The sequence below is a fragment of the Leptopilina heterotoma genome, unplaced genomic scaffold (genome assembly GCF_015476425.1).
Source record: "Leptopilina heterotoma isolate Lh14 unplaced genomic scaffold, ASM1547642v1 Lhet_212, whole genome shotgun sequence".
NCBI lineage: Eukaryota > Metazoa > Arthropoda > Insecta > Hymenoptera > Figitidae > Leptopilina > Leptopilina heterotoma.
In genome coordinates, this window is record NW_025110930.1 from 1,759,560 (window position 1) to 1,785,097 (window position 25,538).

The 25,538-nt window shown below is 23.6% G+C and overlaps 1 protein-coding gene across 5 annotated transcripts; it reads left to right on the top strand.

Annotated features, from left to right (window-relative positions):
* The first annotated feature begins 583 nt into the window (after positions 1–583).
* On the top strand, positions 584–24,555 carry LOC122501602 (cryptochrome-1). Of its 5 annotated transcripts, none has more exons than XM_043611198.1 (13): positions 584–1,136; positions 4,483–4,675; positions 7,208–7,387; positions 7,469–7,705; positions 7,770–8,021; positions 13,245–13,429; positions 13,610–13,839; positions 14,422–14,589; positions 17,461–17,601; positions 20,252–20,403; positions 20,509–20,711; positions 21,131–21,157; positions 23,998–24,129. In XM_043611198.1, the coding sequence occupies exons 4-12, from the start codon at positions 7,491–7,493 to the stop codon at positions 21,142–21,144; spliced, it is 1,560 nt and encodes a 519-aa protein (XP_043467133.1). In that variant the 5' UTR covers positions 584–1,136; positions 4,483–4,675; positions 7,208–7,387; positions 7,469–7,490; the 3' UTR covers positions 21,145–21,157; positions 23,998–24,129. The 5 variants fall into 5 exon arrangements, with proteins under 5 accessions (XP_043467133.1, XP_043467131.1, XP_043467130.1 ...); XM_043611196.1 differs by lacking the exon at positions 21,131–21,157 and having other exon boundaries at positions 585–862; positions 1,030–1,136; positions 23,998–24,555; XM_043611195.1 differs by lacking the exon at positions 21,131–21,157 and having other exon boundaries at positions 585–1,136; positions 4,483–4,557; positions 23,998–24,555.
* Positions 24,556–25,538: the final 983 nt, after the last annotated feature.

Consider the following 25,538-nt stretch of genomic DNA (forward strand, 5'->3'; position numbering starts at 1 on the left):
ACATTTTTGGTTCAAAAAAAGTCATTTCTTTTTTCAAGTCCAATAAAAGATTTATATAAATTTATTTATATTCAAAAAGACATTTAGTGAAGAAATATGTAAACTGTCATTCATCGTCTTTTACAGAAAATACAAAAAAACCAGCAATATTTTTTTTAAAACAACATTTTATTGTAAATTGAGTAAATTTGATAAATTTAGTGTGAATTAAATAAAATTATTAGTGTAAATTAAATAAATTTGTGAAAAAAAATATTTACCTAAATAAATAAAGAGTAAGAGTAAAGTAAAGAGAATATCACCGAATAGTGATTAAAATCGAGTTAAAAATTTTTTTTGCGAATTTTCAATAAATATATATTAAGTAAGATATGAAATAATTTAATGAATTTGGAGGAGAGGCAAAAGAAAGGAAACGCGGTAGTTGCAATAGCAAGTAAATAAGCCAGGGTCTCGGTGAAAGACAGCAACCGACCACGACAACTGCAACGTGACTTGAAAACCACGTGACTCTTTTAGCCAATGAAAATGGTTTTGGAATCCGTGGTCACGTTGCACTCGGTGTGGATCGACCCCCTCCCTCACCCCGCACTTTTCCGTTTTTGCCCCCCTAACACTAGCTTCAAGGTGTATTTGAGTATATTGCCATTTCTGCGATCAGTAGTTTCTTGCCTAAATCAACGATTTATCAGTGAGAGTCTTTTAATTTTATTGTTACATCAATTACATCATACATGTGGGATCAGTGATCGTTCAAATTCCCGGGCAAAGTGAATCCAGAAGTTCGAAGCGCCCAGTGCGCTTCACTTCTACTTGACAATTATAATATTCTTTAAAACATTTTTTCCTCAATTAAAACAAAGTATTTTTTCTATTTTTTTTACCATCGTTGATATTTTACGACAATTTTTTTTTAATTAAAAAGAAGACTTGTTTTTTCTTCAAAAACTTTTTTGGAAAAATTTTTATTTTCTGAAGTAAAAAAGTGACAGTGAAGAGAAATATTAATGAACCTTTTTTTTTGAAAAGAAGACTTGGATTATTCGCAATTTTTTTTTAGGTTTTTATATTTAATGTTTGCTGTTTGATGAAGATTCTAAAACATCATATGAATTTTTTCGCGGAGGATAATTGTTGTAAGTGTATTTTGAAATGAAATATGTGATTGTGTGTGAGTGTGTGTGTTGTTTTTTGTTAAGAAAAATTGTTGTCGGTTCAATTCAACTCTATGGATAGGGATCAATTTTCTCAAGTGATGTTTACTTTAAAAATACTTTCGTATTGCAACAATAATATTTTTATAAAATTAACAACAATTCCTACCAAACTATTTATTACATTATTAAAATTTTTAAAAGCCAGAAAATCTTTGGTAATAAGATGTTTTTGGTTTGTTTGTCTATTAGGCCAACCAAACCAAAAACATCTTATTACCAAACTTTATTTACTGTTTCTTAAATTTAAACTTTTTATTTAAACTATTTTTTTCCAATTTTATTAATTTACACCAAGAAAAAAATTTTATTTGAACTAAATTTAAGTTAAATAAAATATATTTGTCACATAGTCTACTAAATTATTAACTTACACTGGACAAATAATTATTTGATTCAAATGAACAATTACTTATTTTGTTGCCCAACCAATGAAAGCCAATTCTTATAGGATTTTGTCCGTAGAATCCGAATTTGACCTTGAAAATATTGGATGGGCTCTAGTTTTCAAGCAATTTACGTTCCAATACGCAAATTACGCATTTTTGGCATATTTTAAATGAATGTAAAACCAAATATCGAAACAGTAAATCTGTCCGCATAGGACCAAATTAAAGCTTAAATACTGCTCTTTAATATCCAAAAACAAAAAATTTAATTTATAAACGCTTTAACCTTTAATGTCCAATGGAACATACGCTGTTTCATAAACGTATTAAAAATAACATTACTTTTCACCAGGTAAGACAAATTAAGTAAAAATTAGTCTCTCTGGGGGTATTTGTAGACGCTGCTTAGAAATCTGTATTCAGATTTTAATATTCAAAATGGCGCATTCAATATGGAGAATTTTTTTTTATTTGTCATTTTTATCATAAAGGTGTAAACTATTTTTAAAAATTAGTCCGTAATTTTTAATTTTTATATTTCATAGCAGATTTATAAGCAGCGACCACAAAAACCTCCAGAGATACTAATTTTTACTTAAATTGCCTTACCTGATCAAAAGTAATGTTATTTTCAATACGTTTATGGAACAGCGTATGTCCCATTGGACATTAAAGGTTAAATTGTTTTTAATTTAATTTTTTTGTTTTTGGATATTAAAGAGCGGTATTTAAGCTTTAATTTGGTCCTATGCGGACAAATTTACTATTTCGGTATTTGGTTTTACATTCATTCAAAAAATGCCAAAAATGCGTATTTTGCGTATTGAAACGTAAGTTGCTTGAAAACTAGAGCCAATCCAATATTTTCAAGGTCAAATTTGGATTCTACGGACAAAATCCTATAAGAATCGGCAATAACATTTTAGGCAACATGCAATTAATGAAATTTTGTCGGCCTGTGTTATCAAATAAATATTTACTTTCACTTAATAATTTTTATTTTTACTTGAGGAAATTAAATTGACTTTTCGCTAATTAAATTTACTATTTATTTATTATTATTTATTATATTATTATTTACTATTATTTACTTTCTAAAAGGGGTAAATTTCTCCTTCGCTTTAATTTTTGAATGGCATTTAATTTTAATTAAACATAAAATAATTAACATTTATTCAGAAAGTGTTTTTTTTTAATTTTAACTTGTATTAAAACTTAAATATTCTTATTAGTATATATAGGAATAGTGAGATATAGTTATTAATCTTTAATGGAATTTCTTATAAGTTTTGAAAATCTTATATGAAATGTTATATTAAAAACTTTAAGAATCTTTCAGTGCGGTTTGAAATCTTTTCCACAAACTTCTGTTGTTTTCTGTGTTCGATATTTACTCTAAACTTACTTCATAAATACTGTCATAAATCATTTCTTCGGAATTTTAATATAATTTTTGAAAAAAGGAATAAAGAATAAGTTTCAGGAAAATTTACTCTTAATTTTCCGAATGAGAAAGCAAAGATAATTTAACAAAAAATCTTTACATAAATATATTAATAATAAAAATAATAATGACAATAATAATAATAATAAATAATAATAAAAATAAAAAATAATAAAAATAATGAATTATAAAAATAATAAATAATAATATTTGTCTCTATTCACACTTTTTCAAATTAGAAATTCTATTATAGAATTTTTTTTACAGAAAAATATTTTTTTCTAATTATTTTTTAATAAATTGTTGCTTAAGTGTACATTAATTGATTATTATTACTTATAGTTAAATGAATTAATTATATTTCTACTCCTGCTATCTTTCACGTGGTCAGACACGTGTGTGTTGAAAGTTTACAGGGGAGAGAAAGCAAAAATCCTTAAATACTTTTATATATTTATATATACTGGACTTTATGAACTTTTTAGTTTTTATAGGTTCAAAGAACTTTAAGTAGTTTTATGAAAAAAGTATTTTGTGTGAGAAAACTTTATCGCATTTTTTTCTGAAAAAAGCTTATTCGACCTGATTTTAATTTTAATTTTTTTATTCGGAAAATAAAAATTTGATATATTGGCACATTTTTAAAAGTAAACAGAAAAAAATTAAACGAGCCAGACTGCAACTGATTCTTCTTTTTTGTTTGTTTTGTGTACTCGCATTTATTTGATTTTTTATGCGTGTCCACAATTTCGAACGATTGAATGAACGAAATTTATTTCTTTTGGAAATTCAAACCTTTTTTTTTCTAAAAAAGAAAAAAAAAATTATTTCTTTTGTAAATTCAAAACTTTTTTTCTGAAAAAAAAAATTTATTTCATTTGGAAATTAAAAATTTATTCTAATAATATTACGTGTCGTATTAAAATATAAATTTTATTAAACTATATATTGAAACGTCGTCTAGTTAGAAAAAAAATGAAAGACTGTATTTTCTTTTCACCTTTTTATTTTTCTAAAATCGAAAAAAGAATTTATTATTTATATATTGAAAAAATATTTCTGATAAAAAATCAGACTCCAAAAATTTGTAAAGTTCAAAAACTTTCCAAATTTCTGGGGTCTGATTTTTTATTTATGATTTATATTTCATTGTAAAAATTAATATTACTTTCAGTTGACTTTTGAAAAAAAATTTTTAATTTCTGAAGAAATGAAAAAAATGGAAAAATTTTTGCGCCAGTATTAACATATTTTTTGTATTAAAATTTTCTGCTATCGTGTTTTCCAAAGCGAATGATGGTTTTCATTAAATGTTTGAAAAGTTTGAGTGTCATTTTATGGTAATTAAAGTTGCTCCATATTACATATGGATATGTTAATTTTCCCTGGACGATGGAGACGAAAGGACGCGAATGCATTCATTTTCTGTGTGCAGGTTTTCAGCGGTGCCAGCGGTGCCAGCGGGACTGTTGATTCTCGCTTATCCGACGTGTTAGCCAGATTTTCATCTGTAATATATAATATAAACCATATAATATTCACTCTATTTTGTACCTACCTGCTCTGCTCATATACATGTACGAAAATTCCAGAAAATACAAAACACGAGAAAATGCTAATTTTACATGGTAAAAATGGGAATAACAGGCATCACAGTTGGTCCCCTTTTCCCCTTTTATCCCCTTATTTCAATTTTACCACTTTTTTTTTAACCATTTTTGACGATTTGTCACCTTTTTTCCTAATTTTGTTGATTTGTCCCCTTTTTCACCTTTTTTTAATCAAAAATAAACAAGTTTTTCTTTTTTCAAAATCATTTTCAAAGTGTAATCATAAAATTTAGACTCAATGTTATAGAATTCAGTGAGTTTTATAAAAAAAAAATTATTTAAATAAATCTAAATCAAATGATTTAGATTATTAATACCACAACATAATATAAATATTTTTTTTATGTTAATAATTTAAATAATATCGATAACGTAAAGAATTTTATAAATTATAAGGTGGTTCATTTAACAAAATGCAGACCTATAGAAAAATAATCAATTATCATTCAAATAATTAAAATATTATTATTAATAATAATAATAATAATGAATTTCATTAGAAATTCTAAAGAACTTAAATTTTTGAAAAAACTTTCAAAATTTAAATTATTCTGAAATTATTAGTTCAATTTTTTAATATTTATATTTAATTAATTATTGAAAATAATTAATTTATCAAGGAATTTTAGTAAGAAACACTAAAAAAATTTTGATTTCAATTATTTTCAAAAATTTTAATGAAATTCTGGACAAAATTTCAATTATTTGCAAAAAATTTCCTAAATTGAATGATTTTCAATATCTACCTACTATTTTAATAAAATTTTCCGAAAAAATTCAATTATTTAAAAAGAAATATTATAAATCTACGCAAACTTTTAATTATTTTCATAAATAATAAAATAATTTCACAGGAATTCTATTATTTACAAATTTTTTTAAAAATTTCTTGTCAATGATTAAATTATTTTCATAAATAAGAAAACTCATCGCAGAATTTCAATTATTTTCAAGTAGAATTTGAATCAAATACCTTGAAAAATGTAATTATTTTTAAAAATTTTATTAAAATCCGTTAAAAGAATTCAATTATTTAAAAATGTGTTGATAAAAATCTCCAAAAGAGTTTAATTATTTAAAAAAAAGTTTGATAAATAAATCATTTTCATAAATAATAAAAATTTCATAAGAATTTCATAATTTATTTACAAATTTTTCATAAATTTCTTCGTAATAATTCAATTATTTTCATAATTAACAAAAGTTTTTACGATTCAATTATTTTCATAATTGATTGTATATTAAATTGTATAAAAAATTTTCAAAGGAATTCAATTATTTAAATTAAAATTTTAATAAATTTTTACGCAAACATTTTAATTATTTTTATAGAAAAATAAAAATTTCACATGAAATCAATTTTAAGAAACATTCAATTACTCAAAAAATTATTTATTTTTGCATTTAAATAATTTTAATTCTCGTTGAATATTCTATTAAAAATTGATTTAAAAGTGAATTTTAGTTAAAATTTTACATAATAATTGAATATTAAAAGCATTAATTATAGTATAAATTTTCAGAAATAATTGAATTTATAAAAAAGTTTCAAAATTAAAATCTTTGAAAATCCTAATTTTTCCTACTTTTAACTGACAATTCTGTAGAATTAATTTTTTTCAAAAAGTTTAATTAAAATTATTCGAAGTTTTTATTTTCTAATATACTATAGGTATTTAATTGAAGAATTTTCGAATAATCGAAATTTTTAGTACAATTGAATTGTAAACAAATTAATTTTTAAAATTTCTCAGAATTTTTTTAAAAATTATTATAAATATATTTGATTTAAAGAAGAATTTTAGTTAAAAATAATTTCTTGATCAAAATTAATTATTTTTAAAAGTTTAACAAAATTTATTGAGAAAATTCAATTATTTTTAAAAGTTTAACAAAATTTGTTGAGAAAATTAAATTATTTTTAAAAGTTTAACAAAATTTGTTGAGACAATTCAATTATTTTTAAAAGTTTAACAAAATTTATTGAGAAAATTCAATTTTTAAAAGTTTAACAAAATTTGTTCAGAAAATCCAATTATTTTTAAAAGTTTAAAAAAATTTGTTGAGAGAATTCAATTATTTTTAAAGATTTTGATAAACTCTTTAGAAGAATTCAATTATTTTCAGTTTAATTAAATTCCTCGAAAGAACTTTAATTTTCTTCGAAATAATTAAATTTTTATTTTTGCAAATTTTACTATTTTTTAATTTTGTCTATTATTTTTATAAATAATAATATTTTCATAAGAATTGAATTATTTAATTAATTTAATTTCAATTATTTTTATTACAATTTTAAATGAATTCTTCGAAAAATGCAATTATTGTTGTAAGTTTTATTAAAATTCTTCTGAAAGTATAAGCAAATAAATTTTTTTGTTCCCTTTTTGTACCCTTTTTGAGGAAAAAAGGTACTGTGATGCCTGGAATAAATATAGGTATAATTCAGTTAAAGAAATAAAAAAAAAATATTTATGATTGCAATCATCTTTTAACAAGGTCTAAAATCTTATTTATTATTTTTGACTAAAAAATCTGTCTTTGTTTCAGTTTTACACTTTATTTAAGAGAAAGAGAAATTATGGACATGTCGAAAAATATTTATTCAATTTAAAAGAAAAATTGAAGCAAATACTGTCCGAGGTCAGAATTTAAGAGAAGAAATGATGTGAATTTCCATAGTAAAAGAAGATGTAATTTCCAATATGAAGAAATCAATATAAAAATAAAGTAAAGAAAAAATTGTATTTGAGTATATTTTTGTTAATGTCTTTAAAGGTAAAATGATGACATTATTTTTGCATTGTAAAGTTGTCGGTCAAGTGGTCGAGAAATGACCGGAAGTAGAAGTAGCGATCTAGGAACTGGAGCAATAAAAATACAGAAAGATGGCCACAAGCATACGGTTCATTGGTTCAGAAAAGGGTTGAGACTCCACGATAACCCTTCCTTTCGAGAAGGCCTCATCGGTGCTTCCACCTTTCGATGTGTCTTTGTGCTCGATCCTTGGTTCGCGGGAAGCACCAATGTCAGCATCAATAAATGGAGGTAATACTAAAATTTAAAAATCCATTCCTGTTCACTTTAAATATTGCCGGAGAATTTTTTGCAGATTTCTACTGCAATGCTTAGAGGATCTGGACCGCTCGCTAAGGAAGTTGAACTCTCGACTTTTCGTCATTAGAGGTCAACCGGCGGACGCGTTGCCCAAATTATTTAAGGAATGGGGAACGACGAACCTCACATTCGAGGAAGATCCTGAGCCATTCGGCCGTGTAAGGGACCACAACATCTCGGCTATTTGTAAGGAGCTCGGCATCTCAGTCATTCACAAGGCCTCGCACACTCTCTACAAATTGGAGGAGTGAGTCCAAGGACAATCAAATTTTACAAACTAATATTCAAGTCCCTTTTCTAGTTACTACTACGGCACGGCGGCGGCGGCGGCGGCAATTTAGTTAAATATCAAAATAGTTATATACGTATAGGTTACCTTGGATATAAGGGGATTTCAAACTTTATAAAGAGATTTCGGAGGATGTGTTACTTCTGGCACGTTAAGAACGTTGTTTCATATTATAACGGAACAGGCGATTATCCACGAATTATATGTATCACACGTGTACATTTGTGTTTCTCTACTTGCGTCTAAACTTCTTTATCCTGATTTTGCACTTGACGCATTAATCGATCGCGCGCACCTGGCAAACATTATTTTTTCAACTAAATATTTCTTTTTCTTGTACTTTTCTTTATTGTTCCAACTTGAATTTGCGAATTAGATCGCAAAATTTTATTAAGTTTAAATCTTCTATTCTACAAAATGGCTACTTTAAAAAAAGCCACTGCAAAATTAAAACAAAATCTTTTTTGTTTATTTCACACGGAACGAAGTTTCACCTTTATTAAATTTTATTTATATACAAGAATTAATTTTTTAAAAATAGGTTGCCACAGTTCATGACATTCAGGGAAAAGTCACAAAAAGTAGAATTGGTCAAGGAACTCAGACGATTTCATTAAAATTGTCAAAAAAAATTATATTTTTAGAATTCATAAGAAAATTTTGAATTTTGGTGTCTTTTTTGTTTGTCTCATAAACTATGAAATTTACACGAATTCTAATACAAAACAATCCATTTTTTCTATTTCTGATAATAAATTCTTTTTAAATAACTTTTAATACTTAAAGAACTGTCAAAAAATTCTATACAATTTTTATAAATAGATGAACTTCAAAATGTTAAAATTTAAAATTTTAGAAAATTTCAATTTTTCATTAATTTAATTAGAAAGAACTTAGATTATTGCTAAAAATTTTAATAATTAAAATTCTTCTGAAATTAGTCAAATTTTTTAATATACATATTAAATTAATTATTTTAAATAATGCATTAATAGAAGTATTTAAGTTAAATACACTAAAAATTAAATTTCGGGGAATTTACAAATAATTACAGAAATTCAATTATTTTATAAAGTAATAAAATTTATTTTTGCCTAAAATTTAAGAACAAAAGACGAAAAACTCATTTTATTAAAAATTGACAAAAATACCAAAGTTTGGTTTGAAAAAAGTCAACTATCGTACTTTTTTGGAAAAAAGTCGATAACTTTTTTGGTTTTTGTGCTACAGTAAAGTGTCTAAAGGAAAAGTTGTTTGTCTTTGCCTCAAATTTAGGGAAAAAGCCAGAAAAACTCATTTTATTAAAAATTGACAAAAATAACAAAGTTTGAAATTTTCAAACTCTGAAAAAAGTCGATAACTTTTTTGATTTTTGTTCTACAGCAAAGTGTCTAAAGGAAAAGTTGTTTGTTTTTGCCTCAAATTTAATGAAAAAGGCAGAAAAACTCATTTTATTAAAAATTGACAAAAATAACAAAGTTTGAAATTTTCAAACTTTGAAAAAAGTCAACTTTCGTACTTTTTTGGAAAAATGTCGATAACTTTTTTGGTTTTTGTGCTACAGAAAAGTGTCTAAAGGAAAATTTGTTTGTTTTTGCCTCAAATTTAAGGAAAAAGCCAGAAAAACTCATTTTATTAAAAATAAACAAATATAACAAAGTTTGAAGTTTTGAAACTTTGAAAAAAGTCAACTTTCGTACTTTTTTGGAAAAATGTCGATAACTTTTTTGATTTTTGTTCTACAGCAAAGTGTCTAAAGGAAAAGTTGTTTGTTTTTGCCTCAAATTTAAGGAAAAAGCCAGAAAAACTCATTTTATTAAAAATTGACAAAAATAACAAAGTTTGAAATTTTCAAACTTTGAAAAAAGTCAACTTTCGTACTTTTTTGGAAAAATGTCGTTAACTTTTTTGGTTTTTGTGCTACAGAAAAGTGTCTAAAGAAAAATTTGTTTGTCTTTGCCTCAAATTTAAGGAAGAAGCCAGAAAAACTCATTTTATTAAAAATTGACAAAAATAACAAAGTTTGAAATTTTCAAACTTTGAAAAAAGTCAACTTTCGTACTTTTTTGGAAAAATGTCGTTAACTTTTTTGGTTTTTGTGCTACAGAAAAGTGTCTAAAGAAAAATTTGTTTGTCTTTGCCTCAAATTTAAGGAAGAAGCCAGAAAAACTCATTTTATTAAAAATTGACAAAAATAATAAAGTTTGAAATTTTCAAACTTTGAAAAAAGTCAACTTTCGTACTTTTTTGGAAAAATATCGATAACTTTTTTGGTTTTTGTGCTACAGAAAAGTGTCTAAAGAAAAATTTGTTTGTCTTTGCCTCAAATTTAGGAAAAAAGCCAGAAGAACTCATTTTATTAAAAATTGACAAAAATAACAAACTTTGAAATTTTCAAACTTTGAAAAAAGTCTACTTTTGTTGTTTTTTGGAAAAATGTCGATAACTTTTTTGGTTTTTGTGCTACAGAAAAGTGTCTAAAGGAAAAGTTGTTTGTTTTTGCCTCAAATTTATAGAGAAAGCCAGAAAAACTCATTTTATTAAAAATTGACAAAAATAACAAAGTTTGAAATTTTCAAACTTTGAAAAAAGTCAACTTTCGTACTTTTTTGGAAAAATGTCGATAACTTTTTTGGTTTTTGTGCTACAGAAAAGTGTCTAAAGAAAAATTTGTTTGTTTTTGCCTCAAATTTATAGAGAAAGCCAGAAAAACTCATTTTATTAAAAATTGACAAAAATAACAAAGTTTGAAATTTTCAAACTTTGAAAAAAGTCAACTTTCGTACTTTTTTGGAAAAATGTCGATAACTTTTTTGGTTTTTGTGCTACAGAAAAGTGTCTAAAGAAAAATTTGTTTGTCTTTGCCTCAAATTTAGGAAAAAAGCCAGAAGAATTCATTTTATTAAAAATTGACAAAAATAACAAAGTTTGAAATTTTCAAACTTTGAAAAAAGTCAACTTTCGTACTTTTTTGGAAAAATGTCGATAACTTTTTTGGTTTTTGTTCTACAGAAAAGTGTCTAAAGGATAAGACATTATTTAAGAATTTGTTGATAAATTTCTTTATTAAAATTCAACTTTAATAAATATTATATTATTCAATGAATTATCTATTTGTGCATTTAAATAATTGTATTTTTATTGAATTTTCTATTAAAAATTGATTTAAAAATTAATTTTAGGTAAAATTTTATATACGAATTGAATATTAAAACATTTTAGTGTGAATTTTAAGAAATAATTTAATTTTGAAATTAATTTTTTTTTAAAAGTGTAATTAAATTTTTTTTATTGTATTTGCAGTATTTTAAACAAATTTTCCAATGAATTCAATTATTATAAAAACATGTAATGAAATTGTACGCAAACATTTAATTTCTTTGCAATAATTGAATTATTTTCATAAATAATAATTTCACTGGAGAATTCCAATTATTTGAAATGCAATTTTAATCAAATCTAATTTTTTAATAAAATTCTCTAAAGAATTAAATTATTTAAAAAAATTAAATAAAATTTTTCGCAAGTATGTAAATGTTTTCATAGGTAATAAAAATTTCGAAGGAATTCAATTCTTTATAAATTTTTTATAAATTTCTTGGCAATAATTCAATTATTTTCATAAATAATAAAATTCATTGATGAATTTTAATTATTTTTAATACAATAATTGTAATCAAAAAACCTCGAAAAATTACAATTCCCAAAAATTTTATTAATATACGTCGAAAAAATTCAATTATTAAAAAATTATTGATAAAATTTTTGATGAGAATTCAATTTTTGAAAAACATTCAATTATTTATTTTTGTATTTAAATAATTGAATTCTCGTAGAATTTTCTAATAGAAATTGATTTAAAAATTAATTTTAGATAATAATTAAATATTTAAAGCATTTTAGTGTAAATTTATAGAAATAATTTAATTTTGAAATTATTTCAAATTAAATATTTGAAAATATGAAGTTTTGTTAATTTTTACTGACAATTCTGTAGGAATTAATTTTTTTGAACCAGTTTAATTAAATTGTTTTGAAAATTGTTTGAAGTAGAAACTATTATTGATGTTTTCGAACAATTTTAAAAGTAAAGAAATTCAGGGAAAAAATGAAAATCAGTCAAAAAGGTCTGAAATTAGGGAAAAACAAATTTTTTCTTGGCAACCTTGATAAAAAACAATATTTTCGTATAATAAAATTCAAACTTGAAAGAAAGTAACAAGAAACATTGTCATTCATTTTGAATGATTATGACGCTGTGAAAACTTTAGGGACATGCGGATAAGAAACTTTGAAAACTTAGGAAACAACTTTTTTTGCTCAAGATAATTCCTGCGAGAAATTTATTAGTAGATATATATATTATCATTGTTTTAATATTACGTAATTATATTTGCTATATATATAAATTGCAGTGAATTATTTTTTAATTTCCAGGCAAGAAACTTATTTACTGTTGATTGAGATTTTATTTTATGAAAATTAATCGAAAATATCGATTAAAGTCCCTCCTAAGCGCTCGAGAGTTGTTTATGTGTTGGTGAACCTTAATTACAAACTTCCTTCTATCTGAGTCTGACTTCCCATTAAACTGTACATAACGTGTTGCCATCGCTATGTGTATATTTCTCTGTATGTGCATTTAAATTATTTGTAGGTATTGCAAAACGCACATATATCATAGATCATAATTAATTAGGAAACAAACCGTATTCCAAATGAATAACGATTTATCAAAAACTTGATAAGTTCTATAAAGTTTAATGATCAAATAGTTCATATAATAAGAATATATTCTTCGATCTTCCTTTTGAAATTGCATTCTTGTACGTTTTAATTAAAAAAAATTATAATTAAATGAAATTAAGTAAAAATTAAAAAATCAAAGTTCAAAAGTATCACTTTCAGAAAAATCACATGAACGTTCAAATGAACAAAATTTATTTATTTCTTCTTCAAATTAAATTTTTATTACTATAATTTTGCGTTACTATCAAACGAATTAATTATCAAGTTTTTAAATGTAAAATTTGAATTTTTAATTTTAATTGTAATCAGTAATCTATGAAAATATTTGTATTAAAAAATATTTCGTTCATTTGAACGTTCAAACCTTTTTTGTTCATAAAATCACCCTATAGAGAAAATGTCTGAATAAATATGAGAAAAACACTTTTCTAGGATAATCGAAAAAAATATAGGAAAGACACCTTTAACCTACCATCAGTTTCAAAATGTTATCGCCAGTATGGACCCTCCCGAGCTGCCGGCTCCGACAGTAACTTTGACATGCATTGGAAATGCTTTTACCCCCCTGAAAGAGGATCATGATGACCAGTATGGAGTGCCTACTCTCGAGGAACTTGGTAATGCCATAAATTTAAATTCAGGCGTTCGTTTTGAATAAGAAAAGAAATATCAAGTATGCGAATTATGAAATAAAAAAAATTAAACATTTTCAAAAAAGCATCCTCAGAGTATATTTATAAACAGAGTAAGTTTGGGAAGAGAAATTAAAATTTAAGAATGGTACAATTTTTTCTTAGGTTTCGACATTACGGGTCTTTTGCCTCCAGTGTGGATAGGCGGAGAGAGTGAAGCTCTTGCTCGCCTAGAACGGCATCTTGAGAGGAAGGCCTGGGTGGCGAGTTTCGGTCGTCCTAAAATGACTCCCCAGTCACTGCTAGCAAGTCAAACTGGACTTTCTCCCTATCTACGATTCGGTTGCCTTAGCACAAGACTTTTCTACTATCAATTAACTGATCTTTACAAAAAAGTAATTTTCCTACTCGTATATTAATTTAGTTCCCCTCTAAATCTGAATTGAGGCTCCGGATCTTAAAAGGGCACTTTTCTCATATACTTTACATGGTGAAAGTGCCCTTTTAAGATCCGGAGCCTCAATTAGCGAAATTTCACTATTTTTTTTTATACGGAGAAAAATGTAAAGTAACTTTTACTACTTTTATAGTAAAAAATTTCTGGTAAAGTATTTCTGCACAGAAAAAACGATAATCTAATTTTAAGAAGCACCTACTTAAATAGGAGCCAAGAATATATTATATGTTTGTAAAAATTAGTAAAATTTACTTCGAACGTAGTAAAATTTACTCCGAAAGTAGTAAAAGTTACCAGAAATGTTTGACTATAAAAGTAGTAAAAGTTACTTTATTATATTTTCCTCCGTGTACTTTTTCAGATTTAGAGAAATTTAATTAAAAAATTTGCATTAAGTTCTTCACCATATAATTTTTAACAATTTTTAATTTCTTAAGAATAGTATTTTTTAATTTGAAATGTATTATTAGTAATATAATATATTTTAATTAATTTAAGACAATATTTTTGAATATTCTAGATAAAGAAAACAGTACCCCCACTCTCCCTGCATGGTCAATTACTGTGGCGAGAATTCTTTTACTGTGCAGCAACAAACAATTCTAATTTTGATAAAATGCAAGGAAATCCAATTTGTGTGCAAATACCCTGGGACAAGAATGTCGATGCCCTGGCGAAATGGGCTAACGTAAGTTTAAGAAAATGCGTGAGATTAAAATTCATCATTTCAAAAATATATTTATTTAAGAAACGGGAAGAAATTTGTCTGAGTGAAAATGTCTTTTTCCACTGATACATAAATTTTACTATACCTACTAATAATAATATATGAGTTTAAAAGTCGCATATAAATTATAAATGTTTTTTAAAATATACTGTCAGCTTAAGTATTAAATAACAATTTAAAGTAACATTTAAATAATACAATTAATACAAACTTCATTCCATATGAAATATTTCAGGTGCTCAATTTTTTTTTTTTTTCAAAAAACAATTTTTTCAAATTCTACATGAAAAATCAGAAAACACGTATTTATTTATTTCGTTATTGAATGCAAATTATAGAAGTTCAGAGTTTTTTAAATCACTTCAATTTTTTGAAAAGTCACTTTTTCGAAAAATTACTTATTATTATTTATTGCTTTCAAAAGTAATAAAATTCTTAGCAAAAATTCAATTATGTTCAAAAATATAAAAATATTCTCGTTAATATTTCAATTATTTTCAAAAACTTCTAATAAAATTCTAAGCAAACTTTCAATTATTTTCATAAACTTCTAATAAAATTCTAAGCAAACTTTCAATTATTTTCATAAATAATTAAAATTTCACAGAAATTCTATTATTTACAATTTTTTTTATAAATTTCTTCGCAAGAATTCAATTATTTTCATAAATATTAACATTTTTTACAGAAATTCAATTAGTTTCATATAAATATGTAGAATTTCAATTATTTTTAATACAATTTTAAACAAATTCCTCGAAAAATGGAGTTATTTTTGAAAATTTTATTTTAAAAATTCTTCGTATAAAAATTCAATTATTTCCAATAAAATTTAATAACGTAGAGTGTTTTCAGGACCTTAATTTTTGTCAAATAAAATTTAATAAAATTCTTCGTAGAAATTTAATTAATTTAAAAAATTTGTCGAAATTCAATTATTTTTAATATCTCCTGTTTAAATAAAATTTCCTAAAGGATTCAATTATTGGAAAAATTTTTTTTATTAAAATTCTTCGGAAAAATTCAATTATTTTCATAAATTACAAAATTCTACAGAAAAATTTAATTATTTTCATAAGTTATACAATTCTTTGAAAAAATTCAATTATTTTCAATACTATTTAAATTTAAATAAAATTTCTTGATCAAATCTAATTATTTTTATTATATATCATCAAAATTTGTTTTGATAGAATTCAATTATTTCTAAAAATTGCGTGATAAACTCTGTAGAAGAATTAAATTATTTTCAGTAAAATTTTAATTAAATTCCTCGTAGGAACTTTAATTTTCCTTGAAATATTGAATTTGAATTTTTGCAAATTTTATTATTTTTATTTTTGTCTATAATTTTTACAAATAATAATATGTTCATAGAAATTGAATTATTTAATTAATTTAATTTCAATTATTTTTAATATACAATTTAAAATAATTTCTTCGAAAAATGCAATTACTGTTGAAAGTTTTATTAAAATTTTTCGGAAAAATTCAATTTTAAGAAACATTCAATTATTTAATAAGTTATTTATTTTTGTATTTAAATAATTAATTTTAATTATTATAAAATGTTCATGTTTTCTAATAATATTCTCCTAAATTGTTTAATTTCAAAAAGGTTTGAACTTGAATTTTTTGAAGAATTTTAATTCCAAATGGAACAATAATAATGTTTAAATATTTATTTAAAAGAGAAGTCATTGATGTTTTCGAATAATTTTATAATTAAAAATTAAAAAATGTAAAACAATCACAACTTTCACGATTTTCATCTGATAACGAAATAAAATAAATGTTTTCTTATTTCTCATATAAAATTCAAAGCAAATTGTTACAAATAAAAAAATTTTTAATCAAAATTTCACCCGGAATGTCTCAAAATTATAGAAAATAATTCAGGCCAAAAAAATGCAAAGGAGAATAAATTTTCGCGAATTTTCATGCACTATTCTGCCGTCGTACAAAAAAATTGTAGAAAATAAAAAAAGTGACCGCATTTTTTTGTTTACAAATTAATTAATATTTAATATAGTGCTGCCCGAGCTCTGAAGTTTTCCATGTATTTTACATGAAAAAAAACTTTTTTTTCCGTAAATTTGCAATAAATTTGAAAAAGTACTTACTGGAATTAGTATCTAATAATATTTCAAGTCCTTAGAGAGCACGTTTTAAGTTGTTGCTGCATATTCGAAGCACTGTTGGGAATTCATATTTCACATGCTAAGATATATTTTTGAATAATTGAGGATAATTGACGTGTTTTAGACCCCATCGCATCGGCGTGTAAGACTATGTAATTTTGATTGTGGTCTCTCGACCGTTTTCCGTATTCACCGGGGCAATTATATCCGCTCTGGCTCTGGATTGACGGGAGTGATCCTCAGGGTATTGGCAAACCTACAGGATGGCACAGATGAATCAAAAAATTTCGATTTTAACAGTAATTTGTCGATTCTTTTTTTCGAAACAGGAATTCTGATGATATACTATACTAATGATAATAGAAATAATAATAGTGTAGATATATATTTTGAAAAAAATTGCCACACTGGACTTTGAAAAATTGAATTGAGTAATATAATAAACTGTGATAACTATAAATATGAGATGAATATTATTTTTAGAACTCTATCGCATAGTATGAAAGACAGAAAGAAATCAGGTTGAGTTTCATGAATAAATCGGATTATTTAAAACTGTTTGGTAGTGTAAATAAAGTTAATAAACTCGAGATTGGTTGGCTGATGATGAGTGTCTCGAAGCACGTTTTTGCTTGCTCTTCTGCATAAACATAAGGAGTGAGGAGAGCATTGAACTTTTATTTTCCAACAGGGACAGACGGGCTTTCCTTGGATCGATGCGATAATGACTCAACTGAGGGAGGAGGGCTGGATTCACCACTTGGCTAGACACGCTGTCGCATGCTTCTTGACCAGAGGTGACCTTTGGATCTCCTGGGAGGAAGGGATGAAGGTGAAACGTTACGGAACCCATAGATTCTCTAAACCCATCAGCATCACTCTCTAAATCAGTCACTTCAAAAGTTCAAATTTCAAAGTGACTCAGATTCAAAAATCATTTCATAAACAGGCTTTGTACTCATCTACTAAAAGCTAAAACCTACTACTGTATTTACACTGAGAAAACGATTTATTTGATCCAAGCAAATTTTGTTTACATCAAACTTAAAATATCTTTGCTATACAGTCTAAAAAATTGAATTTTAGAAAATTTGCAAATCATTGCAGAAATTCAATTAGGGGCCGTTCAAAAAATACGTAACGCTATTTTTCGGAAATTTGGACTCCCCCCCCTCCCCCATGTAACGCAATGTTGTATACTTTAGCGCCATTTTTTCTGCTGACCGTAACAAATAGCTTGACCCCCCCCCCCCCCTAAAGCGTTACGTATTTTTTGAACAGCCCCTTATGTTCAAAAGTAACCAATAAAATTCTTCGCAGAAATTCAATTCTGTCCAAAATTTTTTAAAAATTCAATTTATCTTTCGAAACAATAAAATTATTCTCCGAAATTTAATTATTTATAGGAATTTTAATAAAATTCTTTGCAAAAAATCAATTATTTTCATAAGTAACAATATTCATCACAAGAATTCAATTATTTTCAAGAGCAATAAAATTCTTCGTAGAAATTCAATTATTTTCAAAAATTTTAACGAATATCTCGTCAAGAATTTAATTTTCTTCATAAATAACAAAATTTTTCACCAAAAGTTCAATTACTTTCAAAAATTTAAATAAAATTCTTTGCAAAATTTCAATTATTTTCAAAAGTTTTTCGCAATTCAATGATTTTCAAAATTTTCAATATTTACTGTTTTCATCAAATTTATCGCAAAATTTAATTATTAAAAACAATTTTTTGATACAATTCTACGAAAACATTAAATTATTTTCATAAAGAATAAAATTTCTTTTAGGAATTGAATTATTTTCATCGCAGAATTTCAAATATTTATTTAATACAATTTTAATTAAATTTCTCGAAAAATGCAAGAATTTTTATGAAACTCGACGAAAGAATTCAATTTTAAGAAATATTTAATTATTCAATAAAATAATTAAATTCGTTGCAATAATTCAATTTATTATTTTGATAAATATCAATATATTTATCACAAGAATTCGATTCTTTTGAAAAGTAATAAAATACTTTGGAGAAATTAAATTATTTTCAAAATTGTTGAAAAATTCTCGTCAAGAATTCAGTTATTTTTATAAACAGGTACCGAAATTCTTCTCAAGTAGTTAATTAATTTCAAAATTTTCAATAAATTTTTTGGCAAAATTTAAATTATTTAAACAAAATTTAATAAAATCCTTCCGATGAATGTAATTATTTTCATAAATTATTATTTAAATTCTTCTCCATATTTCAACTATTTTTAAAAATTTTAATAAAGTTCTTCCAAATGTTTGAATTATTTTCAAAAGTTGTTAATAAAATTCTTTATAAAAATTCAATTATTCAATAAATTATTTTTTTGTATTTTAAATATGTAATTGAATTCTCGTATAGAATTTTTTAATAAAAATTTAATTCAAAATGAATTTCGGTTAAAATTTTAGATAATAATTGAATATTAAAATCATTATAGCGTGAATTTTTAGAAATAATTGAATTTTTAAAAGGTTTCAAATTAAAATCTTTGAAAGTTTAAATTTTCATACTTTTAAATTAAAAATTTTGTGAAACTAATTATTTCGAAAAATTTTAGTTGAAATTATTAGAAGTCTTTATTTTCTAATATCTCTTTAAATGAAGAATTTCCGAATAATCGATGAAATTTTGGTAAAATTGAATTGTGAACAATTGTAATTGAAAATTAAAGAACTTTTTCAAAAATTGTTAAAAATAATTGATTTAAAGAAGAATTTTAGTTAAAAGTTCTATAGAAAATAGTAATAATTGAATTTAAATGATGAAAATAATTTCGAAGTAGTTAGATTAACAATATTTTTATAGAAAGTAATAATTTTATCACTGGGTTATTTTTAATTATTACAAAGACATGAAGAAATTGATCACTTCGAGTCGAAGTGTTTTTCTTTCTTCATGTTTTATAATAATATTCTTAAGTTATTGAATTTCAAAAAATTTTGAATTTGAATCTTTTAAAGAATTTTAATTTCTATGGAAAAATAATAATGATTAAGTATTTATTTAAAAATGAAGTTATTGATGTTTTTGAATAATATTAGAGAAATTTGCAAATAAATGTAATAGAACAGTTTTTTAGTGTCTAATAATTTTTATAGAGTGAATCAGAATATTTTTTAGAGTCAGGGAAAAATTTAAAATTCTTTTTTGAAATCAGGGAAAAGTCAGGGAAAAACAAAGTTAAAAAAATTAATAGAAAAATTATAAATAAATAAATTAAAAAAATGATTTTATTTTCGAATGTAATTTAATTTAGCAAATAATAAAAAAGCTGAGTCGTTAAATTTAATTTTTCGATAGTTACTTTTTGCTACTTTTTTGAAATTTAATTATCGAGTACAAAGCCTGAAAGAAAAAAAAGAAAGAAGAAGAATTAAAATTTTGAAGCAATATTTCTTCCTTTTATTATGTAAAGTATATTTTTGCTAATCGAATATTTCAGGTTTTCGATGAACTACTATTGGACGCCGACTGGTCAATAAATGCCGGAATGTGGATGTGGTTGTCCTGCAGTTCGTTTTTTCAACAATTTTTCCACTGCTATTGCCCAGTGAGATTTGGAAGAAAAGCAGATCCAAACGGTGACTATATCCGGTGAGTATATATATGCAGCATATGCAGGCAGAGTGAGAGTAGAGCGCGCCCATTATTTTCGACTTTTTTATTCACATTTGGTTGTTCGATTTTCTGCCCTGTCAGGCGTTATTTGCCTGTCTTGAAGAATTTCCCAGCGAGATATATTCACGAGCCTTGGAATGCCCCGATGTGTGTTCAAAGAGCAGCCAAGTGCATTATTGGAAGGGAATATTCCCATCCCATGGTCAACCATACTAAGAGCTCGAGAATCAACATTGAACGAATGAAAAATGTTTATCAGCATTTAAACAAATATCGTCATCCCGGTGAGTTTAGGTCGTCCAATTTTGAAATTCTCTATACACTAAATAAAAGAAGGAATTCAAATGATAAATTTTCGATAATTATCCGATAATCATTTATTTTAGCGGAATATTTTTTTTCGATGGCTATAATAAATATTTATTTGGTAATTTTCCATTGGTCAATTTGAATCGATTCTTTTTTTTGGTGTATCAATTGTCAAGTGACAATTTTTATACATGTTTTCTAATAAATAAATGGTACAATTTTTTTTAGTATTTATTTATTCATAATTTTTTTATAATATATGGTATAATTATTTATTATGCAACTTATTTGCCCATGGGACTATTATCATTAACAAAAAGAAATATATGGAAAGACTTTAGTATTTTATTAGAATAATGAAACTGACGATGTTTGTATTTTTGTATACTCTTAGGCGAGGCTGTTTAAGCAGAAAGAATAGGTGAGTTATCAACAAAGAAAAACCACGGTTTAATAGAATATTACCAAAATTTATAGTACCTTCAAATTATTTACTTTTATTTTTTTTAGAAATACACCCAGAGAAATGTATTTAAACAGGGTTGCCACAACTATCATCAAAATAATTGCTTATAAATTATTTAATCAATAATTTTCCTTTAATGTTTCAAAATTAATAATTGAACTTTAAGAGTTGCGTTTAGAATTTTCATAAATAATATTTACAATACATTTTTCAAAAATCATAACATCTTTATAGATTTTTATTTGAAAATTTATAAAATATCAATTTTTCATTAATTTAATTAGAAATTTTAAAAAACTTGAATTTTTGAAAAATTGTAAAAATTCCAATTTTTCTGAAATTAGTTAAATTTTTTATTTAAATAATATTAAAATAAAAAAATAATATTTAAATAATTATTAAAAATAATGGATTTATAGAAGAATATTAGTTAAAAATACTTCAAACAAAATTGAATTTTGGAGAAGTTACAATTGATTGCAAAAATTCAATTACTTTTAAAAGTAATAAAATTCTCTATTGAAATTCAATCAGGTTCGAAAATATTAAAAAAATTATCAGCAAATTTTCAATTATCTCTAAAAATAATTAAAATTTTTCTTTAAAATTCAATTATTTTCAAAAATTTCCATCAATTCATTGATTTTCAATATTTTAATAAAATTTTCCAAAAGAATTCAATTATTTAAAAAAAGTTTTAATAAATGAATCATTTTAATAAATAATAAAAATTTCCCAGAAATTCAATTATTTACAAATTCTTCAAAATTCAATTATTTTCAAAAATTTCCGTCAATTCAATGATTTCCAATATTTTAGTAAAATTTTCCAAACGAATTCAGTTATTTAAAAAAGTTTTAAAAAATGAATCATTTTCATAAATAATAAAAATTTCACAGAAATTCAATTATTTACAAATTCTTCAAAATTCAATTATTTAAAAAAAAATTTAATATAATTCAACGCAAACATTTAATTATTTTCAGAAATAATAAAAATTTCATAGGAATTCAATTTTAAAAACATTCAATTATTCTCGAAATTATTTATTTTTGTACATAAAAAATTTAATTCTCGTTGAATATTCTAATGATTCATTGAAATGATTTTCAAATAGTATTTTATATAATAATTCAATAATAAAAGCATTATAGCGTGAATTTTTAAAAAGAGTTGAATTTTGAAACAATTTTAATTAAATTCGTCTAAACAAATTTCAGGAATTCAATTATTTTCATTAATGGTAAAAGTTTTCAGAGAAATACAGTTATTTTCAAACTTTTAAAAAATTTTTTTACATAAGAATTCAATTACTTTTATAATACAACTTTAATTAAATTCCTCAAAAATTAAATTATTTTTACAAATAATAAAATTTTTTACTGGAATTTAATTACTTAAAATAAAAATTAATAAAATTCTTCTCTGCGGATTTTAATTATTTTTAATATAATTTTAAATCAATTCCTGGAGAAAATTAATTATTCTTAAAAATTTTATTAAAATTCATTGAAGGAATTCAATTATTATTTAAAATTTTTTTGATAAAATTCTTTATGAGAATTAAATTTTAAGAAACATTCAACTATTCAATAAGTTATTTATTTTCGTATTTCATTGAATTCTCATTGAATTTTCTAAAGAAAAATTTATTTAAAAATGAATTTCAGTTAAAATTTTAAATAATAATTGAATATTAAAAGCATTATAGGATGAATTTTTAGAAATAATTGAATTTTTCAAAGGTTTCAAATTAAAATCTTTGAAATTTTGAATTTTATATATTTTTGCCTATGACAATTCTGTAGAATTAATTTTTTTGAAAAAACTTTAATTGAATTCTTTTTTAATTATTTGAAGTTTTTAATTTATTACTGAATATTTAATTGAAGAATTTTCGTAAAATTGAATTGTGAGCAAATGGAATTGAAAATTCTTAAAGAAGTTTTTCAAAAATTATTTAAAATCAAGTGATAAATTCAATATTATTAAATTATTTATTAAATAATTAATTTAAAGAAGAATTTTAGTTAAAAATTCTAGAAAATAAAAATTGAATTTAAATGCTGAAAATAATTTTGAGGAAATAACAGTAACAATATTATAATACAAAATAATGATTTTATCACTCGGTCATCTTTAATTATTATAAAACATTCTTTCAAGTTGTTGAATTTTAAAAAAGATTTGAATTTGCATGTTTTAAAAAATTTTAATTCCAAAGGAAAAACAAAATTAAATTTTTGTTGTAACCCTGTTAAGTCAAATATAATTTTTTTGAGTCAAATAAAAGTAGTCAAATAAAAGTCTACTAAATTATTTATTTAAATTGAATTCCCTTTTAAATTATCTATTTGTCTTAAATATATTTTATTCATTAAATAAAAAATTCAGATAAAAATAAAATTTCTAATTGAACCAAATTGAATTCTATTTGAATCAAATAAATAATTCAGTAGACTCTTGAGTCTTTTTTCTGTATGTTTCTATATTTTTTAAAATCTTTCGAAAAAAAGAATTTTGAATTAAGGGGGATAATATAAGTCATAAGATATTACGATGTCACCAGTAGTGAAAAATAATTCCGAGTTGCTCATTGTTTCAACTGAATTTGATGGGCATTTTATACATTTTATGTTTTAAAAAAATGAGAATGTAACAAGACCGTGGAAATAATAAATGTAATTAAAAATTTTATTCTATATATAGGTGTTAAATTATAAAAATCCTATTAGACATTTCTAGTGTGGAACTTTGATCAATATTAGTTTCTAAAAGTTTTTCTGTTCTTTCAGAGATTTTAATTTCTCCTCTTGCATCGCATGCAACTGCAAATCCATCCGAAGAAATGAATCAGCAGAAAAATACTGAAGATAATTTTTCGAACGATGTTAAAGAATCGGAAACTATATATTAGGAAGCGCAAAATTAAAAGCGATTTAGATATATATGAAAAAAAGAAGAAGTATTGCTCTATCGGTTTGAGTTTAATAAGCGTGAAATGAAGAAATTCGACAATATCTTGAAATTTTCTATCGAGTATGTTTTTTTTCTTCATATAAGAATGGAACTTGAGACCTCAAAGTATTGACTGAATTTATTTCTCTATATCGTAGATTTAATATTAAATGTGACCTGTAAAATTTGCCTTCAGAAAATTTTAATTTGAAATATGTTTCTTTGACAATAGTGTCAAAAAAAAAAAAAAAAATTGAATGAAAAATTTCGTTTTCTGTTGATAAATTTTAAACCTAGTAAATAGTAAATTTTTCACCAATTATTTAAGTTATTAATAATTTAGAACTTTCGAACGATATTAAAATTACTAACACAAATTATAAAAAAGGTACAACTTGAATTATATTTTATTTATATTTTTATGTTTTAGATTTTATAAATAAAAATCGTTTCTAACAGATATTAAAATAATTCAAATTATAAGTATCGAAAATTCTGTTTCATTCATTATGAAAATTTGTATATAAAAATTGATTACTCATTCATTGTATTTGAATAAAAAATTATTTTGTACTATTTCGTTCTACTTCTTATTTGACACAATAATAACTTGAAGTAATTTACAAAATTTTCATTTATTTTTCTCTTTATGTATATACTTAAAAATTATAGCCTTTAGAAAATATTTTTTTAAATAATGGAATGAGGTTCCATTGAAACTGCGAATTGAGTGCTAGACATGAAAATTTTCCGAGACTTGCGATAAAAGTGTCAACATTTTTACTGGCGTATTAAATATGTCAAAAGATTTGCAGTGGCATTATGGCGCACAAGCAATGCTGTGGAGTTCATTATTTTCGCACACTAAAGAGAGAAAAATAATGAAAAGGTAGAGCAAAAATCTTCAAGCTTGCATTTTACATTTTAAATTCCTTCACAATTTTTATTAGGTTTCGTTTGTTTTCTTTAGTAAATGTTTAGTGGAAATTATTACTTTTCAAGAACATTCTCTGTATACATTGTCCAAATAATATAGGAATCAAAAAGTATTATATTATTTCAAAGTCAAGAATTTAATTTAATTAATTAAAAAAATTTTTTTTATTCACAGTTGCCTTAAAAATTCAATTTTGATTTTTCCTGCCTTTTCCCTGATTTACAGATTGAATTTCTTTTTCCTTTATTCATATAAAAAAATTAAAGTAGAGTTCAGATGTAAAAAAAATAATTTTTAATATAATTTCAGAATGTTTCAATTATTCCCAAAATTTCAATTATTTATTTATAAAAATTCAATTATCATTTAACAATTCAATTATTTTAAATAGAATTTTAGGAAATTTCAATTATTTAAAAAGGTTTTAATAACTTATTTATA